This window comes from Gavia stellata, chromosome 33 (assembly GCF_030936135.1).
Source record: "Gavia stellata isolate bGavSte3 chromosome 33, bGavSte3.hap2, whole genome shotgun sequence".
NCBI lineage: Eukaryota > Metazoa > Chordata > Aves > Gaviiformes > Gaviidae > Gavia > Gavia stellata.
In genome coordinates this window covers 2,992,767-3,009,428 of record NC_082626.1, presented here as the reverse complement: position 1 = coordinate 3,009,428, position 16,662 = coordinate 2,992,767, and the positions used below count along the sequence as shown (strand labels likewise).

At 71.8% G+C, this 16,662-nt stretch overlaps 1 protein-coding gene across 1 annotated transcript; it reads right to left on the bottom strand.

Moving 5' to 3' along the window:
• Positions 1-5,493: 5,493 nt before the first annotated feature.
• EFNA3 (ephrin A3) lies at positions 5,494-14,774 on the bottom strand. The gene is made up of 5 exons (XM_059832313.1): positions 14,650-14,774; positions 6,712-7,001; positions 5,998-6,063; positions 5,761-5,838; positions 5,494-5,615 (listed from the first exon to the last, which is right to left on the bottom strand). Exons 1-5 carry the CDS (start codon positions 14,772-14,774, stop codon positions 5,494-5,496), a joined length of 681 nt encoding a protein of 226 aa, XP_059688296.1.
• Positions 14,775-16,662: the final 1,888 nt, after the last annotated feature.

Below are 16,662 nucleotides of genomic sequence, written 5' to 3'. Positions count from 1 at the left end.
CCGGGCGGGCACCGGGCCCGGTCCCCGCCTTAAGTACGGCCCCGCCGCCGCCGCCCCGCCCGCCCCGCGCCCCGCCCCGCGCACCGGGGCCGAGACACAACAACAACACGGGCAGCGCGGGGCGGCCCCACGTACCACCGGCCCCGGGAGGGGACCCCCCCCCCGTCCCCCCCGTCGGGGCGATGCGGGGGGGGGGCACAGACGGGGGGCGATGCGGGGGGGGGCACAGACGGGGGGTGGGGGCGATGCGGGGGGGGGGGCACAGATGGGGGGCGGGGGGCGATGCGGGGGGGGGGCACAGACGGGGGGCGATGCGGGGGGGGGCACAGACGGGGGGGGCGATGCGGGGGGGGGCACAGACGGGGGGCGGGGGGCGATGCGGGGGGGGGGCACAGGCGGGGGGTGGGGGGCGATGCGGGGGGGGGCACAGACGGGGGGCGGGGGGCGATGCGGGGGGGAGGCACAGACGGGGGGTGGGGGGCGATGCGGAGGGGGCGGCACAGACGGGGGGCGATGCGGGGGGGGGGCACAGACGGGGGGCAGGGGGTGATGTGGGGTGGGGGGGGCACAGACGGGGGGCGGGGGGCGATGTGGGGTGGGGCACAGACGGGGGGCGATGCGGGGGGGGGCACAGACGGGGGGTGGGGGGCGATGCGGGGGGTGGGGCACAGACGGGGGGCGGGGGGGGGTGACCCCGGCTGAGGCAGTGGGGTGGTGGGTGCTGATGGGGTGAGACCCGGGGCGAACCCCCGGGGCGAAGGGTCGGAGCGTGACCGTCCCCTCCTTGTTGGGGGGGGCGGGGGGGCAACGGCCGGCGGTGGGGTCCAGCTGAGGGGGGGGACCCTACAGGCCTGTCCCTCTCCCGGCCTTCCCCGTGCGAACCCCCTTATCTGAGGGGACATGGGGGGCCCCACGGCGAGCGGGGCCTGGGGAGCCGTGGCCGCTGCCAAGAAGTTGTGGGGATCCGGGAGGGGCTGGAGGTGGCAAAGGTGACCCCCCCTCCGCCTCCCCCTGCCCTTATCAGCCACCTCTGCTCTCCCAGGGCTTGGCTCCGGCACCGGACAAACCCCCCGCGTGTCCCCTCTCCCGCTCGCCCCGGTTCTCCGTTTGCTCAATATTATGAAATCCGCCCCCACCCACCGTGACCCCCCGGCGCGGGACGGGGGGCTGCGGGTACAGCGGGCACGTTGCCGGCTGCCTGGCGGGGAGCGCGGCAGCTCGCTATCTGTTCTCATCTGCCCCCAACACCGATCCGTCCTTGTTAAGCTCGGCGGAGAGATGCTTCGCCGGCGTGTTGTGAAGTGATAACTCAGCCGCATTTGCAAAACAACTTTCCTCTTGTTTATTACATAATGATCCATTGATTGTGGGTAATGTTGCATGCCCGCCGCTGCAGCCGTGCGAGGAACGCTCCCCTGGCACGCTGGAGGGGCTCGGCCAGGCGCCGGCACCGCGGTTGTAACCGGAGAGTGGCTGTCGGCTCCGGCAGCCGAAGGCTCTCGTGGGGTCGAGGCTGTGGGGCTGCGTGTCCTGCGTCCCACCCGCATCCCCCGTGGCCTCCCTGCGTCCCGGCCTCTCTCCCCACCCTCAGCTCCCGTGGGAGGGGGACCCGCTTCTTCCCTTTCATCCTCCCTTGTTGCGGCCAGGCCTGACATCATCCCCTGCGCCGTAATGACTGTGCGAGGCCTCAGGCTCCCGGGAAGCCGGCGCTGCCGTGGCTTGTACAGGGGAGCACCTGGGAGCACCTCCCGGGAACCCCCCCAGCACCGCAGCCCGCCGGGATCAGAGAGCCGGAACGCGGCGCGTGCAAGCCATGGGGACGGGCGCAGCCGGACGGTGGTGGGAGCAGGTCAGCACCTCAGCCGCTGCCCTCCCTGGGGTCCCGGCAGCACCCCGGTACTGCCCCCACCATGGCAGAGACAGGCTGTGCTGGGTGCCTGGGGAAACTGAGGCAGGGAGCAGCGATGTGGGGGGCCGTGCAGCCGCTGGCAAAGCCCCGTGCCCGAGGCTGTCCGCCCCGGCAGGGCTGGCGCAGGCCTCCGGTGGGGGCAACACACCTCCTGGAGCGCCACGCTGGACCCATCCCGTGGGACTGGGATGCGGTGCCCAGCGCCGTCGGCCACTGCGGTCCCCAGCCCCGGGGCAGGGCCACCGGCGCATGGGGACAGGGCTGGGAGCGAGGCCACGGGGACCCGGTGGAGTACTGGCGTCACTGCCCTGCCTGGCCGGTGGCAAACGGGCAGCGCCGGCATCGGTGGCTGGACTGGGGGAGGAAGGACAAGCACGTGTCCCCTGCTGGGGACAGCCCGAGGGACAAGCCGGGGCTGGAGGGTGCCCCGTTACCTCCCCGTGCTGGATCACCCGGGGCTCGACAGCGAGGGACGAGCCACGGCAAAGATAGGGTGCTCATCGGGGTGGGCACCCACCCGCAGCGGCAGTGCCAGCGGCGGTGCGCACATGCGCACGGTCACGACCACGCTGCCTGGTGCGTGCGGCGCTGGGGGCCGCCCCGGATGACCGCGGGACGGGGTCAGTGCCCACGCAGGCAGGGCTCCTGCTGCGCCGGCTGCGGTTTGCAGGACAAAGGTGAAGCCATTTCACACCGTAAACGCTCGCGGCGGAGCGGCACGGGGCAGGTGGGGCCGGCCAGAGGCCGCGGAGCTCGTGACAAACAATTTATGGTTTCTCGGCTCAGGACACCCAGGTGTGCCCCAACCCCTGCCTGGGCTGACGTCACCAGCCGCGAGGTTGGGGGAGGAAGAGGAGCCGTCCAGTCCGCGGCCGGGAGCGAAGGCCGCGGTGACGTGCCGCGCTGGCTGCGTGCAGCCCGGCAGGTAGGCACGGCCCAACGCCAGGCTGCGCGTGGCAGGGGCAGAGCCGCATCCCCGAGGCTGGCTGGCCACGCCAGGCCCTTACGCGTTTGGCCGGAGAGCGGGATGCACCCAGCCCTGCCCGCAGAGGACAGATGCTGCCGCCGGGTGATGCAAAGCCTCGTGCCGCACGGCCGGTCCAGGCACACACCCCTTGCCCAGAGCTGGACTTGCTGCCGGGGCTGCGGAAGCCCACCCAGCACCCAGGAGACACCCAAGCCCCGGCGCTGGGGTCCCAACAAGGGGTCGCCCCTGCCTTGGGGCAGCAGGGCTCGGGGATCCCCTGTACCAGCACCCAAGGATTCTCCCAGCTGGTCCGGGCTGCCCCCGGCGTGCCACGCTGCGCCCTGCCCGAGGGCACGGTGCGGTGCAGGGCTGGGTGACCAGTCCCCACCGAGCTGGCGGTGGTGCCGCACACCCGCCGGGGAGCGGTGCCATGGTCGAGGCAAGCGGCAAGGAGAGATTTTGCAAGCGGAGCTCGCCATGCCGCGCCGTGCCGGGACGGCTGAGTCACTCCCCTACTACCCCTGCGATGCACCGGCCAAGAGGGCTGCGCCAGGCTCCCCAGCCCACCCTGCCGCGTTCCGCCGGCACAGCCACCGTGCACCGGGACGGGGGCTGCGGCTGGTCCCCCTCAACCAGCATCCGGGGGGATACCACTGGGTGATGCTGCCCCGGCTGGACCGCGGCCATGCCGCGCAGCTCCAGCCCGGGGTTGGCAGCCAGGTGCCCGCTGGCACCCCGAGTCCCCGGGAAAGGGGGGTCCAAGGCAGGGTCCTCGGCCCCACAGTGAGCCAGGCCTGCGGGAGCGCGGGGGGGACGCGGGGAGCCCGGCGCCTGCCGGGAGCGCTCGGAGGACCTGTCTGACAGGTTCGCCAGCTCTTCCCGCACCCGGACAAGCCTGGGCCGGTGGGACGCCGAGCCACCGCCCAGCAGCGCCTGCTGGGGTGGGGGGAGAACGGCCGCCCCGCTGCGATGGCCGCGGGGACCCCCTGACCGAGGCTGCGTCCGCAGCAGGTCCGTCCCCACCGGGAGAGGGGCCGCAGCCCCCTCGGTCCCATGCTGCCTCGAGTGGCTGCCCCCCCCCCCCGGGGGCACTGGGCCCCCCCAACCCAGCGGGGTGCAGGGTCAGGACCTGCACGGCTGCTCCCCTGCGCCCGCCGAGGCTGTGGGGTGCCAGCCATGGGGCTGGGTGCACCCCACTCCTCCATAGTCCCAGCAACACCCCCCCAAGGCGTGACCCCAGCTGCAGCAGGTCCCAGGGCGCAGCCCCCTCCCCACACGTCCCCTTGCCTCGCTGGAGGCACCGGGGAGGGGGGAGCCGAGGGCGTCCCCCCATCCTGTGGGAGCTGCCGCGCAGACAGGCGTGTGCCAGATCCCCCCGACGCCGGCAGGAGCCGGCATGCCTGGCGGAGCCAGACGCGCCGGTGGGGGTGACGCGGGGATTCCCACGGGGCCCCCGGGCACATCGGGGTGCCTGCTCGCGGCTGCTCACCCCATGCAGCCGGTGAGGGTGGTGAGGACTCTCCTGCACCCGCTGCTCCCAGCCACTGCACCCAGCACCCCCCGGGGACGCGTGCCAAGGGCCCTGCCCGCGGCCTCGCACTGCCCTTACCTGAGGGTGCTGCCTGCCATCCGCACCGCGCCGTCCTCCTGCGGGCAGCACCGGGGCCCTGCCGGATACTCCGTGCCGGTGTCTGGGGGTCAACGCGGAGCAGAGCCGGCGGGAGGGAGCACCCTGAATCCCCCTGGGGTGCCCTCGCTGCCAGCGGCGCAGAGCCCATGACCGCAGCCGTCGTGCCCAGCGCCGGCGAGGCGGGCGGCACGGTGAAGGTCGGCACCTGGCACTCGCTGCCCTCGCCTGACGCCTGCCCCGGCCGGAGCCCACCGCACCGGATCCGACCAGCAGCACCGCACGCCGCTGTGACAGGGGTCCGTTTTTTTATCCTTTTATTAATTTTTTTTTTTATATAGACTAAGAGCAGAATATGAAAATCACCAGCCAAAGCACTTGAAAAAAAGGTTGAGTTTGTTTTTTTTGTTTTGTTTTTCCCCAAAAAGTGTCTGTGCGTTTGCATAGGTCGGGTCTTCACGGAAGACGAGGAAAATCCAACACGTTCGACTATGTACAAGCCAGCCCGGGGCTGGCGCCGCTGCCTATGGTACAGTATAGATATATCTATATAGTCGCTCTCTGTACAGTATGTATAGATCTCTATATAGGTATGTACAGGCTGCCCGGCCCTGGGGGTCCCTGCCCTCACCGGGCTCCCCAGTCCAGCGCTGCTCCCCAGCACCGGGACACCGGGTGGGCTGCGGGCAGGACTCCACGCTGTGGGACGGCGTCGGCGGAAGGTGCGGTGCAGGCGGCAGCGCCAAAGCTGCATCCTCACAGACGTGGCGACCGCAGCCATCGGCGGGGTGGGGGGGCGAGTCCCAGCCGGGATCGGTGCGTGCCGCGACCCCCTGCCCCGCGGGGCGGCTGTCCGGGCGGTGGGGTGGTGGTGCGGAGGGGGCCGGGTGGTCCCGCTGTGGTTCCCCACCGGCTCTCGAGAGGGGTGGCAGGTCGGGGGGTCCCCACTCGGCGGAGCCGCGCTGGCCGGGTCCCCGCCGGCGCCGGGAGCTAGGAGGCCAACAGCGTCATGAGGAAGAGCGCGGCGGCCACGGCCAGGGGCAAGTGTTCCCGCTTGGGGCTGGTACCGCTGATGCTCTTCTCCAGCTTGGGCATCTCCGGGTTGAAGTTTTCTGCGGGGAAGAGCGAGAGGGTGAGGGTGGCACCGGGGCAGCCCCGAACCCCCACCCCACGGCTGGGGCTACCCCGCGGGCGGCGGGCGGGGAGGGGGACGGGACACACGGCGCTGTGGGGCCGGGGGGGCTCTGCCCGACTCACCCAGGTCCTCGATCTTCACCTCGGGCCGCAGGGTGAACTGCGGCAGGGTGGGTGCCAGCTTCTCCCCGGAGTGCGACGCTGCAAGACGGAGAGAGGGGACAGGAGGGGGGTCACGCTCCCTGACCGCCTTGTCCCACAGCCCCCCCAACCCTGCCCGGGAGGGATGGGGGACCCGCCGGCATGCCACGCCGCCCCCCGCTCGCCTGCAGCCCCCGGGGCGGGCACGGGGGTACTTACTGGAGGCGCAGCAGACGAACACCTTCATCTTCAGGCAGGCTCGGCGGTGGTTGTGCGTCGGCGTGGCTGCAAGGCGAGAGCGGGCTGGGGTGGCTCCGGAGCGGGTGACCCCAGCCCCGGGCACCCGGAGGCTCGGTGAGCTGCCACCCAGTGGGTCTGGGCAGGTTGGGGTCTGGCCCTGCTTGGGGACGCGCTCCGGGCTGGGGGGGATGCAGCAGCACCCCCATCCCGCACCCTGAAGCTGCACCTGCATCAGCACCCCCCAGCACCCCAATCCTGTAGCAGCACTCTGAAGCTGCACCTGCATCAGCACCCTGCACCCCTGTCCTGCACCAGCACCCTCCCAGCTCCCCAATCCTGCATCAGCACCCTGATTTTTGCACCTGAACCCTGATCCTGCATCCCCATCCTACATCAGCATCCCCTGAACCCTGATCCTGCATCCCCATCCTGCACCAGCACCGCCCCCCACACCCCCATCTTTCCCCACGCCCCCATCTCACCCCCACATCACGACCCCTCCCTGCACCCCCAACCCTCCCCACACACCCTTTCCACCCCATAACCCCCTCCCTGAGGTCAGGGTGCCCACTCCTGCGGCGGGGACGGGACTGCAGCCACCCAGCTGGGAGAGGTGCAGGGGGACCAGCCGGGGTGGGACGCGGGGGACCCAGCTGGAGATTGGGGGGGGTCCCGCCCCAGCGCCCCACATACAGATGTAGTAGTACTCCTGCCCCGCGCGGAACTCGTAGCCCAGCGAGAAGGCGCTGTAGCGCTGGAACTTCTCCGAGAACTTGATGGGGCTGTGGGGCGCGTGGGGCCGGTTGCACTCCCAGCGCTTGAAGCCCTGGCTGGTGTTGCAGGTGCGGTAGCCCTCCGCGTTCACCATGTAGAGCACGTACTGCTCCAGCCGGTGCTCGGGCACCGAGGCGTTGTAGTGCGGGCAGTAGATGTCCAGGTAGTCGTTGACGTTCACCTGCACCGTGTAACCCTCCCGCCGCAGGCTGCAAAGGAAGGGGGGGACGGGGTCAGGGACACCCCCTGCGCCTTCCCAGACGCGGTCCCCTCCTCGAAAGGGACCTGGAGGCTGGAGAACGGGCAGGTCCCAGAGGATGGATCCCGGGGGGGCAGCGGTATCCCCCTGCTCAACCTCTACCTGGAGCCCCCCCAACGCACCGGGACCCCTGCGCAACCTCAGCCCCATGGATCCGCAGTGCGGCATCACCGTCTCGGGGGGCGCGGGCCAGCCTGGGGCGGGAGGGACGCTGCTGGGGATGGATGCTACGGGTGCCAAGCCACATGCACGGGTGGGACGCCGGCAAGAATGTGGGTGCATGAGACGGCACTGCTGGGTCCTGCCGGGAACGTGCCGGCGGCCTCGAGGAGGGGACAGGCACAACAGGACGGACAGACCGACGGGCTGACGGACACCGGGGTCCCAAAGGCACCGGGGACCCTGTGTGGCGCAGCCCCTGGTCCTCGCCACGCGGCCCTGGGCACGCAGGAGGGGCACGGGGCCCCGGTGCTCCCCAGCTCCGGCAGCCTGCAGCCAACCCACCGCAGCTGCCCACCACGGCCCCAGCCCCGCCACGTGCCGCAGCTCAGAGAGAGGATTTCTCACCCTGCTCTGGCTAATCCCGTTAGTTCGTTAATGCCGTAAAGGGTGGCCCTGGGGGAGCCTCATTTACATTGATTAGGAGCAGCAATCCCCTCAGATCCACTCAGGAGAGGCTCCGCTGGCTCCTAATCCGCGCCCGATGGAAATCCCGGCCACGGTAATCCTCGCCGCCACGCTGACCCACTGCTCCTGCCAATTAATTACCAGCCGGCGCTGCGAGGCGCTGGCTCTGCACCGAGCTGCCGCGGCAGCGCCAGACCCCGACCGAACCTCGCTCCACCGCCTGGCTCAGCAGTGGCCGTGCCCAGCAGTGCCTCTACACCCCACTGCGTTGGGGGGTCCCCTTGCCGGGCTCTGCCGGGACGTGGGCCGTAGCATGCTGGCACACGTGGCCGGGCTCCCCCGCGGTGCATCGCACCGGCTCGGGGCCCCTTTCCCCACGTCTCAGGGCAAACCTGGGTCCACGAGCCCCACACCCAGCACCCGGGGTCCCCTCGCCCCACGGGGGGTCCCGCCACCCCCCTCCCCGGGGCCCTGCCCGCAGCGGAGCCGGCTTCCCGGGTCTCCCCGGCAGGGCTGGGCAGGCAGCGGGCAGGGCTGCGCGTGCAGACGCCCCACCCTGCCCAACCGCCCCCGGCACTGTTTGGGGAGCCCCGGCACCCTGCCAGGGCCCGCGGCACCCCGGCACGCAGCGCCCCAGAAGCCGGGTGCTGGAGAGAGAACCAAAGGAGGACCCGGCGTCCGCCAGCAAAGGGGGACCCAAGCAGTGCCGCCACCCCGTCCGGGGCTGCCACCGGCACCGGGGGCTGTGGGGGGCCCGACGGCAGACCTCGTCACCCGTGGGGCAGGGAGCGCAGCCCCACGCGGCACCTCCCTCGCCGCGCAGCCGCTATTCTCCAGCCCAGCCCGGCACCCGCCGGCCGCCGGGCAACTCCTCCGCCAGCAAGGTGCTGAGGCAGCCACCCTTGCTCCGCAGGGTGCCGGGACCTTTCATCTTCCCCCTTTGATGTGGTGGGAAGAGGGGGGGGGGGGGAGAAAAAGGATAGTTATTAAAGAAATGGCCTAGAGGAGAAAATTGCAATTAACTCCGTGCAGGACGCGGGGCTGGGACGCCAGCGCGCTCCGAGCCGGCTGCCCCACAGCGGGGCGAGCATCGGCAGCCGGTGCTCACTGTGGCTGGGCTGTGGCTATGCCGGGGGAGCGAGGGGTCGGAGGAAGCGCAGCCCCCGGCATCGACCCCAGGTCTCTGCACCCCACGGAACCACCACCCAGCTCCATCTCCCGCCATGCCGCGGGAAACCCTGTCCTGGGGTGCCAGGGAGCTGTAACCCCCTCCTTCCCCTGCGACACCCCGTGCTGAGGCACACCCCCTGCCCCACGGGACCCCGCTGCGGGGCTCATTAGGAAGCGTGACTCCTGGTAAACAGCCTCACTAACGAGCGCTGCCCCACATGGCACCGAGGTCTGCCCTGGACTGGGGCACACCAGCACCGCAATGGGGAGGTACAGAGGACCCAAGACCATGCGGTGGGAGCCGGTAGCCCGGCTCCCCATGGCAGTGAGCCCCACAGACATCGCTGACCGTCGTGTGCTGGGAGCTTGCAGGCATCAGAGCATCGTCACCAGCTGGGAGAGGCTGGAGCACAGCCCCAAACGGGCAGAGCCACACGGCCACCATGGCCCGGGGCACGTCCAGGGGACTCCAGCAGCAGCTTCGGCCACGATGCTGCATCCCCGCCCCGATCGGCTCCTGCACCGTGACCACCAGCCCCGCGGGTGCAGAGCAACACCCCACGCAGCTGGATGCCCCCGAATCCCGGCAGCCCCAATGCCATCACCGGAGCACCCTGAGCTCTGCCAGCGGCACTGTCCGGCAGCGCAGGGCAGGCAGAGCTGCATGCCCGGCCCAACCCCAGCAGCAAGCAGGGAGCGCAGGGAGCCCATGGGCCCCGTTTTCAGGCAGGAGGATGGGAACAGACACCCAGAGCGAGGGTCGGAGCCTCCTTTCTCACCGACACCCACCCCTGAGCGGGCACAGGCTGCCCGGTCCCTGCCAGCCCCCTGCGGCTGTCGGGAAGCCCCAGCGACAGGGTCAGGACGGACCCCCTGGCCTCCCAGGTTCCGGCAGCCGCGGTGCGGCCGACGGGGCGCAGCGGGCTCCGGCAGTGCCCGAAGGGTTAAGCGCAGGAACAGAATGGGCAGCATCACTTCTGCACGACTGCATTTTTAGAGCAGGGCTTTGCAAGGCAGTGGTACCTTCCAGCAGCCTGTCGGCGCTGGGCAGATGGATGTCCCCTGGCAGAACCGTCCCGAGCGCAGGCTGGGCTCGGCGCCCACCGGCCCCGCACCGGCGGGACCCCGGCTACCTGGCAAGCCGCAGCCGCTGGTGAGCTGGGCGGCCGCTCCGCTCCCATCTGCTGCGATAAATCTGGGCTGAGCGCCGCACGCTCGCTCATGCACTGCTAGGGAGCGCCTGGTGCACTGCAGCACGCCCCGGCAGCAGCAACATGGGGGGGACCAGACCCCTACCCGGACCCCCGTGCTGTGGAGGTTCGTCCCCACGGCGCAGGAAAGGCCTGGAGGGCGGTGGGGCTGGAGCTGGGCTCAGCACCCCACGTTGGTGGTGACAGCGGTGAGGAGCAGGGTGACACAGGGCGTCCCCTGATGCGGGTGACAGCATGGTGCCCCCCAGCACTGGGGGTCAGGGCGGACACCCCCTGCCCCCCTCAGCCCAGCCGGGCCCTTTGTTTGGCTCCGGCAGCTTCGCCCTTTCGGCACATCCAGGGCCCATCGATCAGCCGGGGAACAAAAAAGTGCCATTGATTTACACGGTCCCCTTCCAGTCACCCCACGCGACAGCGAGAGGTGAAGGCGCATCGATCGCCGCGGCCAGGAGGGACGGATGGACAGACTGCCTGCCTGCACCCACCGCTTAGCCGCTGGGGAGATGGGTGGCTCGGCCTGTCCCCCCCCACCCCGTGCCAGCCCTCCCCACGCAGGCAGCGCTGCACAGTCACGGCACCCAGACGGCCGCGCACACGCGCGCTGGCTCGGCAGACAGCGCCTGCGACGCAGCCCACGCACACGGGTGGCACGGCGCCACAGCACGGCCGCCCCCCCCCCCCCCCCCAACACGCCTGGCGCAGCCGCAAGGTGCGGGCGCAAAAGGCATCGCCGGCACACGGCGTCCCCGGAGCCGCCTCCCCGCTCGGGGAACCGGGGTTCCTGGGGAGACCGGGACTGCTCCCCGGGGACACGACGGCGGGCGAAGGGACCATGGTGCCACGGGGCAGCACCCACCCTGGGGTGACTGGCACAGCCTTCTCTGAGCACCCCGGGACCCCCAGCACCGCCCTACAGGTGCCCCCACTCCCCCCGTCCCTATCGACGGCCTCGCGATCCCTTTAATCCCCGCTAAAGCCCGTACCTTCCCGCTTTGCTAACAAGATCAATGAGGTTTCTAATTGGGTTTTAATTAAACCATCAATCTGCAACCAGTGACTCAATTACCAGCCTGGGCAGGAGCGAGCGGCCCCGGCTCCGTCGCACCCCGGGACAGCCCCCACACCCCAACGTCGCAGCCCCTTCTCCCACGGGAACCCCGAGAGCCCCGGCCGCGCTGCCAGGGCTCGGTGCCGCCCAGCGCGGTGACTCACGGGGCACGGCACCCTCTGTCCCCAAGGAACAGCTCCCACCAGCGCCGCAGCCAGCACCCATGGGTGACCGGGGGGGGGTCTGTGCCCCACCGGGACCCACCTCGGGGGCACAGCTGTGGGGTGGAGGGTGGCAGAGCCCCCCCCCATCCTGCTCAGGGATGCCACAGCCAGTGGGGCTGAATAATTAGTCGCCGAGAGGTGTCATCAGCACCTTCGCCCCACGGCGGGGTGCGCAACTGCCCCGCGCCCCACAGCGCCTCCTGCTATGCCCCCAGGACCTGCCGGGGTGGTGGGGGGTGTCCCTCCCGCCGTATGTCCATCCCCAACCCTGTGGGTGCCAGCGGATGCGATGGAGGGATCCGGTGTCGGGGTGCAGCAGCTGCAGAGGACCCAGGAGTCCGGGCACCCCCAGGACCCTCCGATGGGCGCAGAGCGGGGACACGGCTCCTCTCCCAAACGAGACGCTCCCCCGGGAGAGGCTGCTCCGTTCTCGAGAGCCCGCTCCAGCTCTCGCCGCCTGGAACACAAAGTCAGCCAGATAAAAGCCGCCTTGAAGAGGCGAGGAGCGTGGCGGCAGCGCCAGCGGTTGGGGGGGACCCCGTACGCGATGCTCCATCGCACACAGGTGGGCTCTGAGCCGCCTGCCTCAGCCGGGCACCAGCACCCCGGGCACCCCCATCTCACAGCCACCCCGCTCTACCCCTCTCCACGGCACCGGGCACCCTGAGGCCTCAGGCAACAGCACCCTGAGCCCCGGCACCGGAGCCAGGGGAGCAGTGTGGTTTACCCCAACCCGCTCTGGGGGGCTCCTGGGGGCTGCAGCAGCGTCGGGGGGGGGCTAGCAACGCCTGTGCCCGTGCGGGGGGACAAACCGCTGTCCCCACCTCGGCATCCGGGACTCCCAGCGGGGAGGCGGCATCTCATGCGCACCAGCACGCCGGGGCCCAGCTCGGCTGGGGCCACCCTTAGGAGCCCCCAGCCCCACACCATGGGGCACCCCAGGGGCGCAGCCCCACTGAATGCCAGCGCTAGGTGGGACGTGGCCACCCCGTACCTTTGTCCCGTGCCACCACGCCTGTTCCCGGCAGGACTTGGGAGCGGAGGGCAGGGACCGGATAACGATGGTCCTGTGTCCCCCGGGCTCGCTGGCTGCCACCGGCGGAGACGGCGGGACAGATGGAAAGCGCAGCCGGACCAACAGCCCGGCCAAGCAGGAGCAGGCACCGGCGCTGCCCCGAGCCTCAGGTCCCGCCTTCACGCCTCCCTCCGGCTCTGCCATCAGCACCCCGAACCCGCTGCAGGAGGGGGGACCTACCTACTCGGTGGCCCTCCCTGGCCCCCCGGCACCACCAGCCATCCCCTGCGGTGGCCAGGGGACCGGAGGAGCCCGGCCGGGTGCCCCAGGGGGACGAGCCACCACCAGCCCAAGGCACCACTGGGACCCCGGGTGCTGCGGGTGGGCTCCGCGAGGCAGCCCCTCGCCCCATCCTCCCACCGAGGGGAGCCGCAGGGGCGCCGGGGGCAGCGCGGTGGGAGATGCAATGAATTTCTGGGGTGTCTGGCGCAGCCCCCGAGGAGCGGCCGGCAGCCGAGCCTGCGGGCGCACCCCCCCCGTCCCCCAGAGCCCCGTGGGGCCGCGCAGGGCTTGTTTATCGCTCCGATTGCAGCGGGGTTGCTGGGATTTGCAGGCTGCGGCCCAGGGAGCCTAATTCCCCCCATAATTTATCTAATCCAGACACTTTGCCGCGCGGCTATAATTGCGGCCGAGCTGCCGCACTGCCTAACAATAAATATCAGCGCTCCGGAGTCCCTGGGACACGTCTCTGCCGCAGCCGCCCCCACCGCGTCGCCCATGCCCTGAGCCGGACGCTCGCAGCCGCGCCTGAGACGCGTGCGCAACGGGCGCGGGTGTCTGGCTGCGACACCCCCGGCTTGGCATGGCGGGTGGCCCGCCGGCACCCCCTCCGCCCCATCCCTCGGGAGGTGCCGGGGCAGCGCCGGGTCACGGCACGCGGCTGCAGGTGATGGGGTGGGGAGAGGCGGCCTCTCGGTCGTGGCGGGGCGAGGGAGCGGGCGTCTCCCACCCGCCGAGGTCTCGGCAATGTCACGGCGCGAGGACGTGGCCGGCGGGCGAGCGGGGTCCGGCTGGAGGAGCGGGGTGCGGGGGGGATGCGGGGCGAGCCGAGCGCCTCGCCATTGTGCTGCGCCTCGGCACGTCGCACACACGCACAATTTATGGGGCCCGGGCTTCCGCCTGGCGACACAATCTCAATGGGAGGGGAAGGAGCAGCCGGGGGACGCTCCCTCCGGCACAAAGGGGTGCAGGGCGGGGGGAGCCCCCCCACTAACGGGTACCGGGGGATGCTCCGGCTGGGCGCACGTCCCTGCCACACCCCTGAGCGCTCGCACGGGCGAGGGAAGGGGCGATGGGTGAGCGTAGCGGGTGCAGCTCCCCGATCCTCACGGAGGGGTCCACAGACCCACCGCGGACTCGCAGCCCCCACTTTCCCGGGAGGAGTCCCCCGCCGTGCCCATCGCCGCCCCAACGCCTGCGCCATGCCAGCCCTGGGTGCGGGGGTCCCGCACCCCACACCCCCCCCTCCCCGCGGGTGGGTGAGGAGAGGGCGCAGCCCCCGACACGGGGCGTGAGGGCGGTGCCGCGGGTCCGTGGTCACCGACACCCCCCCCCCCGGTTCCCGGTGGCCGTGGGCGCGACGGCGGGTCCCGCACCTCCGCTGGCAGCCCCGCCATCGCGCCCCCCCGGGAGCCCCCGGCCCCACCGCCCTCGGCTGCTGCCCCACGGACGGCACCGGTGCCCGCCGAAGCGGGGGGGAGGGGGGGAGCGGCGGGCAGCCGTCGGGGGGTCCCCCCGCCCCGCCACCACCGCCCCGCCGGTGCCGCTCCCGCACCCAGACAGGCGGGGGGCGCGTCTGGCGGCGGGGGGGGGGGGCCGCAGCGGGACCCCCCCCCGCCCGGTCCACCGCACCGGGGGTGGGGGTCCGGCCGTGCCCTTCCCGCAGCACCCCGGTGCCCACCGCGGCGCGGGTCAGCACCGTCGGGGTGGGGTAGGGGGGGGGGGGGCGCTTGGCCCCCGGTGCCACCGACCCACCCGTACCGGCAGCCGCCGAGTCCCGAGGACCCGCAGCCCCGCCCGCCCGGGGGCGTCGCGCGGACACCGGCACCGGGGGGGGGGGGGTGTCCCGCAGTCCCGGCGCGCGCGCGCCCCCGGCCCGGTGCCGCCGCCCCCCCCCCCGGGGCGCGCATCCTTCAGCGCGATCCCCGCCGCGTCCTTCCCGCCGGCGCCCCCCCCCCACCGCCGCCGCCTCCGCCTCCTCCTCCCGGTACCGGTACCGGCGGCCTCCCCCGCCCCGCACTCACTGCAGGTTGGAGCTGTTCCAGTGCACGGCGTGCCGGTTACCCATGGCCCCCGGTGGGCCCCGGCCCGGTAGCAACAGCAGCAGTAACGGGAGCAGAGGCAGGAACGCGGGCAACCGAGCAGCCATCCTGCCGCCGCCGCGGAACCCGCCGCGATCCCGATGAATGGAGAAACCGAGCCCGAGCCGCCCGCGCCCCCGGCGCCCAGCTCCGCCCCGCGCGCGCCCGCCGCCGCCGCCGCCGCCGCCGCCGCGCCCCCCCCGGCGCGCGCGCGCGCGCCCGCCGCCGCCCCGGGTCCACCGGCATCGGCACCGGGCGGCGGGGACCGGCGGCGCGCAGGGCTTGGGCTGCGGGTCGCGGCGGGTGGGGGCAGAGGGGCCGGGTCCCACCGGGATCAGGTGCCACTGGGATTGGGGTGTCACCGGGACCCCCATGGGTGGGGGCACCAGTGCCGGGTGCCACTGACACTGGGGTGTCACTGGGGCACCCATGGGTGCGGGCACTGGTGCTGGGGCCCACTGACATTGGGGTGTCACCGGGACCCCCATGGGTGGGGGCACCAGTGCCGGGTGCCACTGACACTGGGGTGTCACTGGGGCACCCATGGGTGGGGCCACTGGTGCTGGGTCCCACTGACATTGGGGTCTCACCGGGACCCCCATGGGTGGGGGCACCAGTGCCGGGTGCCACTGACACTGGGGTGTCACTGGGGCACCCATGGGTGCGGGCACTGGTGCTGGGTCCCACTGACATTGGGGTGTCACCGGGACCCTCATGGGTGGGGGCACCAGTGCCGGGTGCCACTGACACTGGGGTGTCACTGGGGCACCCATGGGTGCGGGCACTGGTGCTGGGGCCCACTGACATTGGGGTGTCACCGGGACCCCCATGGGTGGGGGCACCAGTGCCGGGTGCCACTGACACTGGGGTGTCACTGGGGCACCCATGGGTGGGGCCACTGGTGCTGGGGCCCACTGACATTGGGGTGTCACCGGGACCCCCATGGGTGGGGGCACCAGTGCCAGGTCCCACTGACATTGGGGTGTCACCGGGACCCCCATGGGTGGGAGCACCAGTGCCGGGTGCCATTGTCATTGGGGTCTCACCAGGACCCCCATGGGTGCGGGCACCAGTGCCGGGTGCCACTGACACTGGGGTGTCACTGGGGCACCCATGGGTGGGGCCACTGGTGCTGGGGCCCACTGACATTGGGGTCTCACCGGGACCCCCATGGGTGCGGGCACCAGTGCCGGGTGCCACTGACACTGGGGTGTCACTGGGGCACCCATGGGTGCGGGCACTGGTGCTGGGTCCCACTGACATTGGGGTGTCACCGGGACCCCCATGGGTGGGGGCACCAGTGCCGGGTGCCACTGACATTGGGGTCTCACCAGGACCCCCATGGGTCGGGGCACCAGTGCCAGGTCCCATTGTCATTGGGGTGTCACCGGGACCCTCATGGGTGGGGGCACCAGTGCCGGGTGCCACTGACACTGGGGTGTCACTGGGGCACCCATGGGTGCGGGCACTGGTGCTGGGGCCCACTGACATTGGGGTGTCACCGGGACCCCCATGGGTGGGGGCACCAGTGCCAGGTCCCACTGACATTGGGGTGTCACCGGGACCCCCATGGGTGGGGGCACCAGTGCCAGGTCCCATTGACATTGGGGTGTCACCGGGACCCTCATGGGTGGGGGCACCAGTGCCAGGTCCCACTGACATTGGGGTCTCACCAGGACCCCCATGGGTGCGGGCACCAGTGCCAGGTCCCATTGACATTGGGGTCTCACTGGGACACCCACGGGTGGGGGCACCAGTGCCAGGTCCCACTGACATTGGGGTCTCCTTGGGTGGGAGCGCTGGGGCTCGGGGCAGCGGCCCCCGTGGGTCGGTGTGGCCGGCAGAGCCGTGGGTGGGGGCTCAGGGCCCCAGAGGGTCCTTGCGGTGCTGCTGCCAGCACCATGGCGGTCACACGTGTTCGCAGAGGGTTTTGTCCGCCCCGGGGACACGGGAGCG